The sequence below is a fragment of the Triticum urartu genome, chromosome 3A (assembly GCF_056163025.1).
Source record: "Triticum urartu cultivar PI428250 chromosome 3A, HENAU_Tu73, whole genome shotgun sequence".
In the NCBI taxonomy this organism is placed as follows: domain Eukaryota; kingdom Viridiplantae; phylum Streptophyta; class Magnoliopsida; order Poales; family Poaceae; genus Triticum; species Triticum urartu.
The window spans coordinates 149,230,091-149,244,231 of record NC_141875.1 but is presented as its reverse complement, the minus strand read 5'-3'; the positions used below and the strand labels follow the sequence as shown (position 1 = coordinate 149,244,231).

At 41.4% G+C, this 14,141-nt stretch overlaps 1 protein-coding gene across 2 annotated transcripts; it reads right to left on the bottom strand.

Annotated features, from left to right (window-relative positions):
- Window positions 1-2,630: 2,630 nt before the first annotated feature.
- LOC125543360 (transcription factor MYB3R-1) lies at window positions 2,631-12,167 on the bottom strand. 2 transcript variants are annotated; one of them, XM_087546662.1, is made up of 12 exons: window positions 11,995-12,167; window positions 10,034-10,191; window positions 9,901-9,955; window positions 9,208-9,265; window positions 8,182-8,276; window positions 7,983-8,086; window positions 7,112-7,240; window positions 4,869-6,630; window positions 4,389-4,585; window positions 3,727-3,811; window positions 3,343-3,555; window positions 2,631-3,061 (listed from the first exon to the last, which is right to left on the bottom strand). In XM_087546662.1, exons 2-12 carry the CDS (start codon window positions 10,147-10,149, stop codon window positions 2,927-2,929), a joined length of 2,949 nt encoding a protein of 982 aa, XP_087402788.1. In that variant the 5' UTR covers window positions 10,150-10,191; window positions 11,995-12,167; the 3' UTR covers window positions 2,631-2,926. The 2 variants fall into 2 exon arrangements, with proteins under 2 accessions (XP_087402788.1, XP_048562638.1); XM_048706681.2 differs by lacking the exon at window positions 11,995-12,167 and adding an exon at window positions 10,865-11,139.
- Window positions 12,168-14,141: the final 1,974 nt, after the last annotated feature.

Genomic DNA, 14,141 nt, shown 5'->3' with positions numbered 1-14,141 from the left:
ATTAGGGCATCTACAATGGTTTTATATTAAGAATGCCATGTATGATAAATGAAGATGGAGAAGAGAGAAATCATAAAAAAAAGTTTTATCTTCTTTTATTTAAGAGAAGACAAGAGATGATCTCTTAGCATAATATGTTTCACCATGTTTTTAGGAATAGCTAGTTATCGAAGATAAGGGTAAGAGATGACCCATTGTAAATATTTTTTTTTGTCATCTCTAAATTACATGCAAGACTTAAGATAAAACTATCCTATCAACCATTGTATTAGAAAACTAGAAAATGGTTGGACCCCAAAATTGATAAATAGTGTCGGAAGAGAAGTTCTTGCGAACTCTGCGTGGCAGGCTGTCATACTTTCTTAATGAGTTGTTTCAAATTATCTGAAAACATGTGCAAAAAAAAGCTCGGTAGCGAGAGGAGATGAAAATAGAAGAAAAATGCATCGGCGAAAAGAGATACTGACATACCGAAGAGATACGATGGGAAAGTGGATTTCTAGACTTTGAGTTGGTCGACCAAGCTATTTTCGCCAAGCAGGGCACCTGCTTACAAACCCCGACCCAGGGTCTTAGAGCATCTACAGCCGGGTGCTCCAAACCGGGCCAAACGCTCGGGTGGCCCGCCCAGTCAATGACCGGACACGAAAATCTGATTCAGACGGGCGCTTCGAACGGGTCTCAAAATGTCGGGCTAACCGGCACCTTTCATATCTAGCCCAAATATGGGGCGGATACGGAAGCGTCCGGACGCGCCCGGCCGCGTCCGTCACGTAGGACTGACGATGGGGTCCTCACGCGGAAACACCCGGAAACACGACGGTCCGACAGACGCCTCCTACATTGCCGTGGCGTGAACGCCGTGTGGCGCCACTCCGGCTCGCCGTCCGAGGCCAAATCCAGCTATTTAAGTTGGTCGGCGTCCCTTAACCCTAGCCCATCCACCTCCTCTCTGCGCCGCCACCCGAGCCCGCCGTCCTTCTCTCCCCCGCTCTCCGGCATCGCCAGGTCCGTCGCAAGATCACGACGTACACTATGCTGACGCCGGAGCGCGGGAGGCAGATCGCGGAGGAGATCCAGGCTAGGCGCGCTGCCCGCATCGCTGCCGGTCTGCCTCCAGACTCACTGGAGGAGGGAGAGCAGCTACCGGAGCCGATGGAGGTGGCGGATCCGAAGGAGGAGGAAGCGAAGCAGCCTGCTCCGGGGTTCGCCATGGCGGAGGTGGAGTTCACCGTCGCCGAAGCCGCGAAGATGGCGGAGCAGCAGGTCATCTTGGAGTCCATACAGGATGAGGCCTATGTGGAGGCCAACCGACAGTTCCTCCAACAGGAGTCGTCGAACTCGACGCAAAGTAGGAGGAGGAGGCCGGAGCTGCAGCTGCCGCCCATGTACCCGGAGCCGGGCACGGAGATTGTCGACATCTCCGACAAGGAGTAGCTACGTAGTACATAGGTTTTTTAGTTTGCATGCTTTTGTATGGATTTAAAAATTTAGTATAAGATGTCCAGATGCAGTTGTGTTAATTTGAGAAGTGTCTGGTCACTGTCCATGGAAGCGCCTGAGCGCGTCCACAGGCATTTAAGGGGTCATATTTGTCATATGCGGTTGTAGATGCTCTTATGAAAGGTAAATATGCCGATGGAGACTTTATGACATAGAAAGATAGGCGCAATGCCTCTCATACTTGGCAAGTGATTCTTCACGGCAAGGATGCCCCGCAGCTTGGATTGCTTAAGAGGGTGGGGAACGGCAGTGTTGTTGATGTTGGGGAAAGTACCCTTATATGCTATCATGGTACCAACTTTAAAAATTCAAATTTAAACTTGTCAAAAATATCTGAAAAAAAATCATGGATGTTCGTGACATATGTCGACAACCCCTAAAAAAATCAGATCAAAATTTGACATACACAAAGAGAAACAAAAAAGACAAATCCATCATGAATAGTGTCAAAAGAAGACAAAAGCAAAAATGACACTATTCACATCTAAATTTGTCATTTTTTGTTTCTTCATGTATATTTCAAATTTTGATCTGGAGTTTTTAGGGGTTGTCGACATATATGTCATGAACATCCATGATTTTTTTTGGAATTTTTTGAAAAGTTTAAATATGAATTTTTTTAAGTTGGTATCATGGTAGCATATAAGGGCTGGTATCACCTAATACTTTCCCGATGTGGTGACAGACCCATGGATTTCGAATTATAGCAGGAGGCCCATGGTCAAGCTACCAAATGCATCGGTTGCCAAAGTGCATGAGCTGGTAGATTAGCACTCAGGGCAGTGGGACATGGCAAGGATCCAGAGCAACTCTCTACGTTTCTTTTTAGTCTATATATAAGATTTGGTCAAAGTCAAACTTTGTAAAGTTTGACTAACTTTACAGAAAAAAATATCAACATCTACAATACTAAAGTTATATGTTATGAAAACTAATATCATCATTCATCTAATAATATTGATTTCATAAGTGAATATTGATATCTTTTGCAAATCTTATATGCAAACTAAAAAGAAACGGAGGGAGTATGAAATAAGGTTGATAATTGACAAGACTGTACATAATTATGGCATCCAAACTTGATGGCAAAATGAATTCAATCTCATGAAACATGAAAGAGTTGCTGGTATATAACTAGACGAGCTCAAAACTGTCCCATTTATCAGACTCACCAAGACAGTGAAAGTCTGGGTCTAGGATATGAAATATTAACAACATAAATTAACTGATGATACAACTTTCAACAGTCCAAGGATTCTTTCCGGGCTGGAATGTGTGCCGGACAGCGGTCCAGTCACGAAGTACAAAGTAACAGGAGCAACGAATAGGAGAACAACTGGCTGTTGGGATTTACGACAAGGCATGTACAATGCTGGTAACGCGCAATCAAAGAATATCTCTGGTGTATTTCTCGGAGGTCTAGCTATCTGAATTTTTTCAGGAGGTGGGAGGAAGGAATGGGTGAGCTGAGCGATTTTGTCAGCCTGCCGCCCACACTGCTGTCTGCTGTTCTTACCGGTGTGGCGCACTCGTTGAAGTCAAGGACTCTTGCTTCAGCCTGCAGAGTTAAACTGGAATTAGAAATACTGATGATACTGCAGTCTTAAATATCATATATAGAGTAGTATCTGTAGTCAATGCTCGATCTAGTTTGTTCAAAAATCAAAATTGGTCGAAATCATCACATCTGACCAACTACAGGAATCAAATTACCATAGTTTTCCCACATAAGATTTGTAATTGCTATATACCTAGGAAAAAACAACTAAATTATGGTCTCCTAAGAAATTCCAACTCTACTATCCCAGGTACTGAATGAAGCAGATGAGAACTACGCACCATGATTTTATTTTGCGGCTTGCCAGTTCCTGTTTCATTTTCGGCATCTATGTTTTCCTTGTTTTCCTCATCAAAATCTTTGTTGCCACATTGGCTGCCACTTGCCAGGACCTCGCGGGCATCCGCCAAAGCAGAAGCACTCTGCACATTTATCCGCTTCATCAATCCTAATGCATCATAAGTTGTATCCGCTGGGCTGATGAAGTATGACCCCTGCACAAGTGAAGGTATTAACCAAAAGAAAGAAAGAATGAGTAACAGATGACAAGTACTTCTCATGCTTCAGCTCGTCCAAAACTACAAATATGGCCCATCAAAAAAACCTTGTTGCAGATTTGACGCAGGATAGCTATAAGACAATAAATATTTCAATGCTAAATGTACCTTATATTGCATATCTATGAACCAAGGGGACTTCCAAGCCGATGGAGATTCCAGTCCTCTTTTGACACCAGGCGTATCAGCCAATCTGAAAAAGAGTAGCAATTCAGAATAGCAAGAAAGAGCAACGGTAATTGTGTTCTTCGTTAGAAAGATCCATGTGTTCTTCGACAGTTGAATTCAAATTGCAGATGCTCATACCAGTAAGGGGGTCAGTAGATAAATGACTTATTATGATTTTAGTCTAGATAAAACAAAATCTTAGGCTTCAGAGTAGAAAAGGGAGCACTTAAAGAATATTCTACTCTCACAGATATGTACTCCCTCTGTAAACTATTATAAAGATCATTTAGATCACTAATAGTGATCTAAATGATCTTATATTAGTTACAGAGGGAGTATTAATAATTAAATTCATAAATCTAATAGTAGAATAGGTACCTAGGTAAATCCAAATCTTCAGGCAAATTTAGCTTTCTAGCGATGAAGAGATTTTAACATTGAATGATGGCAACTTGCCAGGTACCAGTTTCACATTTATATTTAGTGGATTTCGTAAGACCTGCCAGATCTAGACTCACACATACTACGTGCTGACCAAAGTAAAGAAACTGATTGGAGAACCCAAAAAATCATCTTGGAAACAGACTAGTGTGCAATCTTACATGTTCACATATTCATAATCCATTTGAATGCATGGTGAAGATTTCTCGGCAATGAGTTCTCCAGACTTCGATTTAGCAAACGTTTCCTTACAGGCCGATAGAGCTTCAAGATTTGTGTTCATTTTCTGATACATGGCATTTGCGCCATGATCAGAAATGTCATTGCCCTTGTGCTCAACAAGAACAGTTGCCGGTGGCTGCATGGAACAAAAATATAAGTAAGAACAAGATCAGCAGGTCAAGGGGAAAACTTATATGCCACTTTGCCCCCGCCTTTCAGTTCAACCCCACATATCACATACATGATGACATCATTAGAGATCTTGATACTTTGAATCACATTTCTTGAAGACACGTAAAGCTAGATTTACTGGAGAAATTGTAGCAACTGCTATGCTACGCCGCAATAACTATATAAGCGCTACCTTCCGTTCTACTAAGATATGGTACCAATTGAAGAACTGATTTAGAAGTACTTACCTCATCATTAATATTGACCATATTTGCAGTGGAACACTGTTCCCCTCTTGCATGCTCATCCACAGGATGGTTGTTCTGTGCATTTCGTCCATCTTTTGCCTGCTCGCTTTCACCCAAATTTCCCTTGTTTTCATCACAGAATTCAAGTTTCTTCTCCAGAGGTTTAAAAGATGAAGATCGATTAGTGCAAAAAACTGATTCGGTAACAAGTCCTTTGTCTTTAATGGCATGCATGCAACTTGTTTGAGCACTGACGGAGGATGTGCCCAACACACCACTGTCCTGTTCAGTCCTAGACTTCTTCTCTATTCCTTTTTCGAGAGTCGGAGATGACAGATCTCTCGGTCGTTTCTTTAATATTGATGGTGTGCTTATGAAGCTTTTGGCGGCACTCTTCAGCACAACATCAGGGCTTTCATCATGGGTAGGGGAGCCCCACAATCTCAATGGAGTGGTTACGCTCATGGTTGAGCGCATCAACTGCCGAATGCCAAGGGGACTGTACTCTTGCAAATCGCCAGAAGTTACAAGATCACAGCTGACAAATGGAACATCCATGCTTGGGAAGCGAGGAGGTTCATAGAATAGCGCTCCCTTATCTTGCTTTTCATCTGACGCAGCCTCACCTTGTGCCAATGGTGGTTCTTTGGCCATGCTGGAAGCAGGTTCTTCAGCGTCAGTTAACTGTTTGTCCCCGTATTCCGGTATTCTTTCTATAATTGCTGAAGCACCATGTCTACCATCAGTACTGCCAGGGGTAGCAAACTGCTCAGAATCACCAAAAGAATCATGCATGCATGTGATCATCTCTGACCCAGAAACTTGCATTTCTCTTGACTTTTCATCAGCCACATCCGACAAACCATTTGGAATAAGAGATTGTGGTACTGACAACGATGGATCCTGGCCATAAGCAGCCATCATCATACTCGACGGATTTGATGTATGCGATGGGTTGGGTGCTGCCAAAAAATGGGTGTCTGCTTCAGAGGAATGTGTATCTGAATGGTGGTTTAGTCTTGAAAGAGAATCAGCATCAACTACATCAGGTCCAGAAAGAAGACTCTGGAACGAAACATCTTGCCAAAGTTCTGATTTCAAACAATTAGGACTGCTGAAGTCAGCCTCGGACATGAAATGTAGTTTTGGCTCAGCTCCAGAAACATTAGTTAGCACAGAGATAGGCATATCTGGTGCTATCTCATACTGTAACATCGGTCTTTCATTATTCGATGTACTACAAATGGTCTGGTTGTTTTCAAACATAGAGTTACCTGGTGTTTCATCAATATCCATCTGCAAATCCATTCTTTGTGAAATTTCCTGCTGCAAGAGTTTATCTGGACCAAATCTGGAGGAAGAAGCATGGCAATGAACTTCAGACAAAGCAGATGCAACACCCTCGGTGGAAGTATAGCCTTCCTGGCACATAGAAGACTGAGAATCATGTGCTTCTGTCTTGCTGGGATCCGCATTCACATGTAAATCACAGCTCAAGGCCAGATTGGTGTCCTGCGCTTGCGAGCAAGAAACCATGGCCAATGAGGATTGACTACACCCTGATGAATCCTCAACCTCCCGGACAGCATTGCTGTCACTGTCTTCACTGTTTTGTTGCGTAATTGCCGGTGAGGAATTAAAATGTGCATGGTGTTCAATAAGTGGGAGACGCGAGACTTGAGCAAGTAAACCTGATGACATATAAGAATCAATTTTCTTCTTTACAGAACTGTTCCAGTGGTTTTTAATTGAATTGTCCGTCCTGGCAGGGGAAACATAAATTTAGAAGTCAATCATTTCAGGTGCAAAGCATATATGCGCATAAAGGGAATACTGCTAACATGTCGCACATTCTCTCTGCTTGCTGTAATACTCACCAGTCGACACCATATTTGACTAAAAATAACATATATTATTTCAAATTTTGTTCAAAGAAAATAAAAGAGAGCTATTGCAGTGGCAGTGGTTTAACATTTTTATGGGACCGGTGCCCTAATTTTATTATCCAAAAGCAAAACAATTTAGTTCCCTTTTGAGATTACCATCTTTTCCCGAGTATAACACCATAGCTTCCAAATGATGCCGAATGAAAAAAAGGGGAATGGATGCTGAACCCAAAAGTTTGTGAATTCATCAGGGAGAATGAAAAGAAAAACTTCTTTTCACAGGACAGGACTCATCATGATATCATACATAAATATTTCCCAGCAGCTCATACATAAATGGAAACATCATTTAGTTACCTTCCGGGTAAAAACTTTGTCAATTCAGCCCATTTGTTTCCATACATTCGATGAGCATGTATAAGAGTAATTTCCTCCTCCTGTGTCCATGCATCCTTGTTTATGCCAGGGTTAAGATGATTGTGCCACCTAATCACAGATAAGATAGTCCATTGTGAAAGGATACATGCTCTATGGTCAATTAGTTATGGCTACGAATTAAAGCCAATGTATTTAGCTGCTACTCAGTTGGCCCCAAAATAAGAACTTTCACGAAATAACAATAATTGTAAGAGGAACAGCTGTAGTATGTTAACATGTAATTAAAAAAAGGTTAATACTTTAGTTCCAATGTCTTTTTGCTTTTTACTGACTTTACCAAAAGGCTGGTGAATCTGAAATTATAAAATCAGCTCTCCTGAATTCTGATATTACTAGCTAGCAGCACGAAGAGGTGCTAGCATTACAAGGTTGGGACATATTGACATTTTATTCACTTGATCCTCTATGTTTTTGAAACTATTTAATGAAACATTTTTATCCAGAACCCAGCCTATGCCTTAACAGTAGAACCATCAGGATAATGGAAAGAGGCAAACTAACACTTTGTGGTTCTGCAAAAATCAATATTGCATTAGTGATTGTTGAGATTACTGTGTTCTTTAACCAGGAATACATAGGAGAACTCTGTATCACTTGCATCAAGAATTACATTATTCATGTGCCTTATAAAACTACAGTGCTGATGTGCAAAAGCAACAAGGCACCACGGAACTCCATGAGTTACTGTTCACATTCAGTTGTTCAATGCTCAGTCGTATATATTATATTGCAAAGAAAAAAGGTTCTTAAGTACAAGATTGATGAAATTAAAGGGCACTCCCATCCATACCGTTCCCGGCATTGCTTTCCTATACGTCCTGGCAAAGCTTGGGCAATAGTTGACCATTTCTTTGGACCATATTTCTTTACCATTTCAACAATGATATCGTCTTCCTAAAAATATGAAACAACAGGTTGATAAGACTCACGTGAGCATACAAGATGCTCAATAAGCCTGAAAATGGAAACAAATCAAATAGGGGGCCTACTTCTTTGGACCATGGCCCTTTGATCAACTCAGGATTTAGAACCTTTTGCCACCTGTGCAGGCATTGTACATCGGTTCTATCAGGAAAACACTCCGCTGGAAAAGAAGGCAATATGTCAGTGCTTAGACTTGTCAAAAAACAGAAAGTGTAGGGAGGTGTTCCTAATAACAGAAAAGAAAAAAAGGAAAGCTGACTGGAGACGAATGAGAGAAAGCAGAAACTAATGGAACAAATCAATATCTTATCTTAGATAACGGAAGGATCATCCTCTTGGTTTCTAATGAATCGATGTATGTAATTATAAAGCAAACATGCACAAGAGAATAGAAGAATAAAAGAACAAAAGAAGCTAACATCATTGTAAAAAATGCAGTGCCGCATAGATATAAAAATGCTAAAGAAAAATGCACAAACCACCTTCGGAACGTGACACGGCAAAACATCTTTCTTCGTAGCAGGATCAGGGGAAAGAATGGGAAAGACAATTTCACTATATTTCTTACCGGGAACAGGATCACAAGCATATAGTTTTATTGGGACGATAACTCTGAGAAGAGAGATTTTCCACCTTTTCTTTCAACTCAGGGGAAATAGGTTCGAGCGGCACTAATTTTGAATCCCTCAGGCAAAATAAGAACAGAACCTGCATTCAACCCTTCTGGCACCCTGAACAGACTAGCTGAGGGGGGTGTGTCTGTCCAGCAATTTTGGGTTCTTCATACCCTGAGATCCACTCTCTTAGCTTACTCTTTCATATACTGTAGGGTCCTTACCCTCAAAAGAACACTTATGATGATATAGGACATGGATTTTAGATGCCTATATAATTCAAAATGTGTTTTCTTTGAACAAGCACCCAAATGTGTGTCGTCTTGTATTAATATACTTCAAAGTACAGAAAGAGTGATAGAGATGTCCAAGAAAGGTAAAAGAATTATATGTGCTACAAAAATACCATCATCAAGAGTAAACTAATAGCATTCCCACATAACTTTACACACGTATGAATCGATCCATAGAATATACCTATCTTTTTCCAGTTTTTCCCATTGTAAGTCTGGACTGCTCTGGACAATATATCATCCTGCATTTGATTAGCACACAAGTGAAATATTAGACGGTTTCAGTAAAAAAACTCATTTTTTGTATAATCCACTGATTTATGACTTTTGCATTGTGGTGCTAATTAAATGGAGCCCACATGTCAGTGAGGCACTGAAACATATACAATATATCCCCACAAAAATGTGACAGGAGCACTACTGATAGCATAGCAACTAACAAGCACAGCATGAAGTGGAACTGGAATTGAGTATATGACAGAAGCACTACTGATAGCATAGCAACTAACAATTCAGGATGGAGGGAGTATATGGGTTAATCCAAGTTGCGCAGTTATGATATGCTCCCATGGGTGTATGTGCAAGAAATTCTCATACTGAACTACAACTGTTGGACTAAACCACCCAATGAGACAACTCAAGCCTCCACAAAAGGGCCAGAGTGTTCCATCGAATTATTATTATTTTCCATAAAACTTATAAGTGTTTGCCATTATTGTGTATTTAAGAAAGAGATGCAAATAAACATAATGCATATCTTACAGTTGATCAGTCCTAAACTATTCTCGGATGTTCAGTCAGCACTCACCATCCAGCCATTTGGACAGTAAATAGCCATTTGCCAATAAAAACATAAGATTCGGCTCGTATGGCATACCTCTTCGGGGGTCCAATTTCCTTTGGTTGAGCGTCGTGTCGGGCCAGTGGTCCTCCTAAAGGTGAAGGAGCAGATAACTATAAGAAAAAAGTTATACAATTAACCATTTATGCAAAGATCTGTTAGTATCTACCCATTGAGCGACCGTTGCCTCTGTGGCTCATTGCTGACTTTCCCTTCATGAGTAGTAGATGGCTGTCCAGAAGCCTCTCCAGCCTTCTTCGGAGCCTTTCCTTTATCGCTTGTCATCACGGGTGAAGACTGGATGCTCAATCCCCTCTATAGCAGAGCCTTGTAGATGTATAAAAAACAGTTTAATCTTCCTATGAATCAGAATCATTAAACTGTCAATCCTAATAGAGGCATTTGAGGAGTTGCTGCAAGCTATGTTGCACGAACACTCGGACTTTTTATGTTGAACTGAAATAATGTATGTCCAAAAAGAAAAATGTACCTTACAGTGATAGCGGCCAAACAAAAAGCGAACCGGGAAGATGCATATAACTGCAGTGAAATTGAACGGCATTGCAGAACCAGTCCTAATAGTTTCATGTTCAGGTTTCACCCCCACCTAAATGTGCACAACAAACTTGCCCCTACCAGCGATTCACTGTCGGCGTGCCCTAAATTTCTAAGCATATAACAGAGCCATAGGTTTCCTTGCACAAAACTAAAACTGAACGACATTTCAACCAAAAACTAACACCAGATGTCCTCAAGTCTCAGAACCGACGGCCCCAGCCACAGTTCTTGTCAAATGACCTCCGGGCAGAAACAGTGTGATAATGGAAGCCTAAAAGGTGCCAACTTTACCAATCTACGGGCTGCTACAGAACAACCTAGCGTTCAAATTTCAGAAGGGGGCTTCATTTTCAGTTTGGCAGAATCAGTGGCTACACAAATTCGCGAAGACGGTGAGCCATAAAGGAGAAGATCTACGGGAAATAGAGTACAAGGAACTCACCAGGCTAGGGAAGCCGCCGGCCGGGCGCGCCGCCGACGAAGACGGCCGCCGCCGCCGCCGCCGCGCAGATCTGCCGTAGCCCGACAGGAGGGGCGAGGAGACGTCGATCGGTAGATAAGGGGGATGCGCTGGCCGCGGAGCTACAGGGGAAGGAGGCCGCCGGAGAAGAGTGGTCTCGGGAGGGAGAGGGTGAGGACGGGGAGGAACATGCCACGGTGAGTCGCTCGGAGAGGGGGGCAGTTCGTTTTTTGAAATGGCGAGAGAGGGAGCAATATCAGGCGTTTCGAGAACCCGAAAATTTCATTCCTGACCCTTAACCCTTGGATCACCTATCAACGGGCAGATCGAGGCTCTCTTTTCTCCAATTACAAAAATGACCCATATGTGAAAACACGCAAGGCGCCCCACTAGGCGCGGCTCCTAACCACAAGCCAAAACTGACGGAGTACCGTACTACCGTTTCAAGTGTGTACATATATAATAAAAGACAGTCAATAAATATACGCCAAAATCGGTTTGGCAGAATCTGTGGCTACTCAAATTTACGACGATGTGTCATAAAGCAGTAGATCTATAAGAGATGGTGTATGAGAAATTCTGCAGGCTAGGGGCGTTGACGACTAGCCGCCTCGACAATGAAGACGCCCATCGTCATGCAGATCTGCTGATGCCCAACGGGAGATGAGGTTAACGGAGAAGAAGGTCGCCGAAGAATGGGAGTCTCGGGAAGGAGGAGTAAGGATGAACAGGAACATTGCCATAGCTTAGAGAAGGTGGTTCATTTTTAAAATGACCAGATGGGGAGGTGTGTCTAAAACTTTGAAGATTTCCTTCCTAACCTTGGATCACCTGCCAACGAACAGATTGATGCTCTCCTTTTTCAACTAACGAAATGTTTCATGTGTAAAAACACGCAAGGCGCGCTCAAGTAAGCGCGCCTTCTAATCACACGTCAAAAATAAGGGAGTGCTGATTTGAGTGTATATACATCTGTAAAAGACAACCAATGAATATATAGGGTGTTTGCTTAAGATCGTTTGGCAAAAGTATGTGACTACTCAAATTCACGAGTGTGTGATATAAATCAGAAGATCTATAGCAAAAGGAGTACATGGAGTACAAGAATTCACCAGGCTAGGGATGTTGTCGTACGGGCAAACCAACAACGAGATGTCGTTGGCATGCAGATCTGTCGATGCCCGACAAGAGGATCGAGGAGACGTCGATCTACGGTGCGCTGGTCGTGGGGTCACCGAGGAAGGAGGTCGTCGAAGAATAGATCTCGAGAAGAAAGGGTGAGGACTAAAGGGAACATGTCATCGCTTAGAGTGTGGTTTGTTTTTAAAGACGAGATGGGGATGTGTTTCAAGAGTAAGATTTCTTTCATAGCCCTTGGATCACATACCAACGGCAGATCAATTCTTTCTTGTTCCAATTACAGAAATGTCCCATATGTGAGCAAGGCATCCCACGTGAGTGCGCCTTCTGCCACACGCCAAAACTGATAGAGTGTCATTTTAAGTACGCATTTATGTAATAAAATACATTCACTAAATATATAGCAAGAAAATATTTATTTTAAACCCTATATTATCATCCTATTTTAAGGATAATCTTACTATCTACCCTTCAAACCATTTTGATTTACCCCTTTACACCATTGTAAGGGTTTTTTCAATTGTGTGGCAGTGCTTTCTACACATGTTGGCCAAACTGGCATATTTAACTATGAAGTATTTTTTAAAGCACAAATAAAAACCACCAAAATCATATATTTGATAAGTAAGAATAGGGGGTGTTGAAAAAATAGAATAGAAAAATCAACAATGTCGAACAATAAAGGTGTGGATTTAGTTCTACTTTGTTCTAGTGTGTGGTCTTTTTCATAAAGAAAAACGCCAAGGATAGCATTTTTCTTTCGATGTTTAACCATAGTTACCATAATTAGCTACTTCTCTGAATGGTCATAGACTGATAAGGTCAACTTAAAACCATGAACTATGATGGTTGATCCAATTGGTATCATAGACTATGAAATTATCCATATATATCACAAAGTTTCGAAAACAATTTAACTTGAACCCTAGCCTTATGTTTGTATGGTGATTCATTAGGTGTTCTCATATAATGTAAATTTTTGATGCCATGAGTGTAAAATCTGTAAAATTTCACATAAAAATGACTATTGTGTAATGTGCAAAATTACTATGAGAAAAATGGACTCATCGTGTCTTTTTGTGCAATAGACAAAATAAGATACTTTGGTGTAGGCTCCCAATGCATTACATCCTCGTGTTCATGTTATTTCTCTTTTTCTTTTTAAACGCCAAATATGCAAAAAAAACTAAATAACCGGTCTAAGATTTGCGGGCAGTTTCAACTTTCAAAGTTCGAAAAGACAGAAATGATTCACATATGTGGAGAATACCATCAAGGTTCAATGGAAAGAGACCGTCGACCAATATGATCATTGATGCGTCTCTTGCGTATCTATAACTTTTTGTTGTTTCATACTATTATATTACCATTCTTATATACATTGGCCATCATTTTTCATCATTTTAAATTGTTATTTTGTACTAACATATTAATCTAGTGCCCAGTGTCAGTTGTTGTTTTCTGCTTGTTTTTTTCTTACAGAAAATCGATACCTACGAAGGTCCAAACACGATGGAAACTTTTTGACGATTTTTCCTGGAACATAAGCGACTCTTGAAGCTTTGGAAGGAGACCAAGAGATGGCTGAGGGGCCCACAAGCCTAGGGGCATACCCCCATGGTCGCGCCGGGCATGCTTCTGGGGCCCATGCAACTCCATTTGGCCTAATTCCTGACCTATAAATTCACATATATTCAGAAACCCTCGGAGCGAGATCTGAAACAATTTTATCGTTGCCACAAGCCTCTGTTCCGAGGAGATCCCATCTGGAGCCATGTTCCGGAGTTTTGCCGGAGAGGGAAGCCATTGGAGTGGCCATCTTGATCAACCTTGCAGCCTCCATGATGGTGTGTGAGTAGTTCCTTCAGGACCTACGGGTCCATATTAGTAGCTAGATCTCTCTCTCTCTCTCTCTGTCTATCAGATCTTCAATATCATGTTCTATTATGAGATTAATCTGATCTAATTCATGTGGTGTGTTTGTTGGGATCCGGTGAATTATGGATTTAAGATCATATTATTCATTGATTTCTATTGTATCTCTTGAAGTTTTTTGTTGCATAATTAAATAGCTATGTATGCTTTTTGATCTATAAGTCTTCTCTAGCCAAGATAGATG

What these genes read in the sequence shown, in the direction of transcription:
- LOC125543360 (XM_087546662.1), bottom strand. Translation starts at nt 10,149, where the DNA reads ATGACAAGCGATAAAGGAAAGGCTCCGAAGAAGGCTGGAGAGGCTTCT. An exon ending in GAAATTGGACCCCCGAAGAG is followed by an intron (nt 9,266 to 9,900) that starts GTATGCCATACG and finishes AATCAAATGCAG; the next exon opens with GATGATATATTGTCCAGAGC. An exon ending in TCATAGATATGCAATATAAG is followed by an intron (nt 3,556 to 3,726) that starts GTACATTTAGCA and finishes TCACTTGTGCAG; the next exon opens with GGGTCATACTTCATCAGCCC.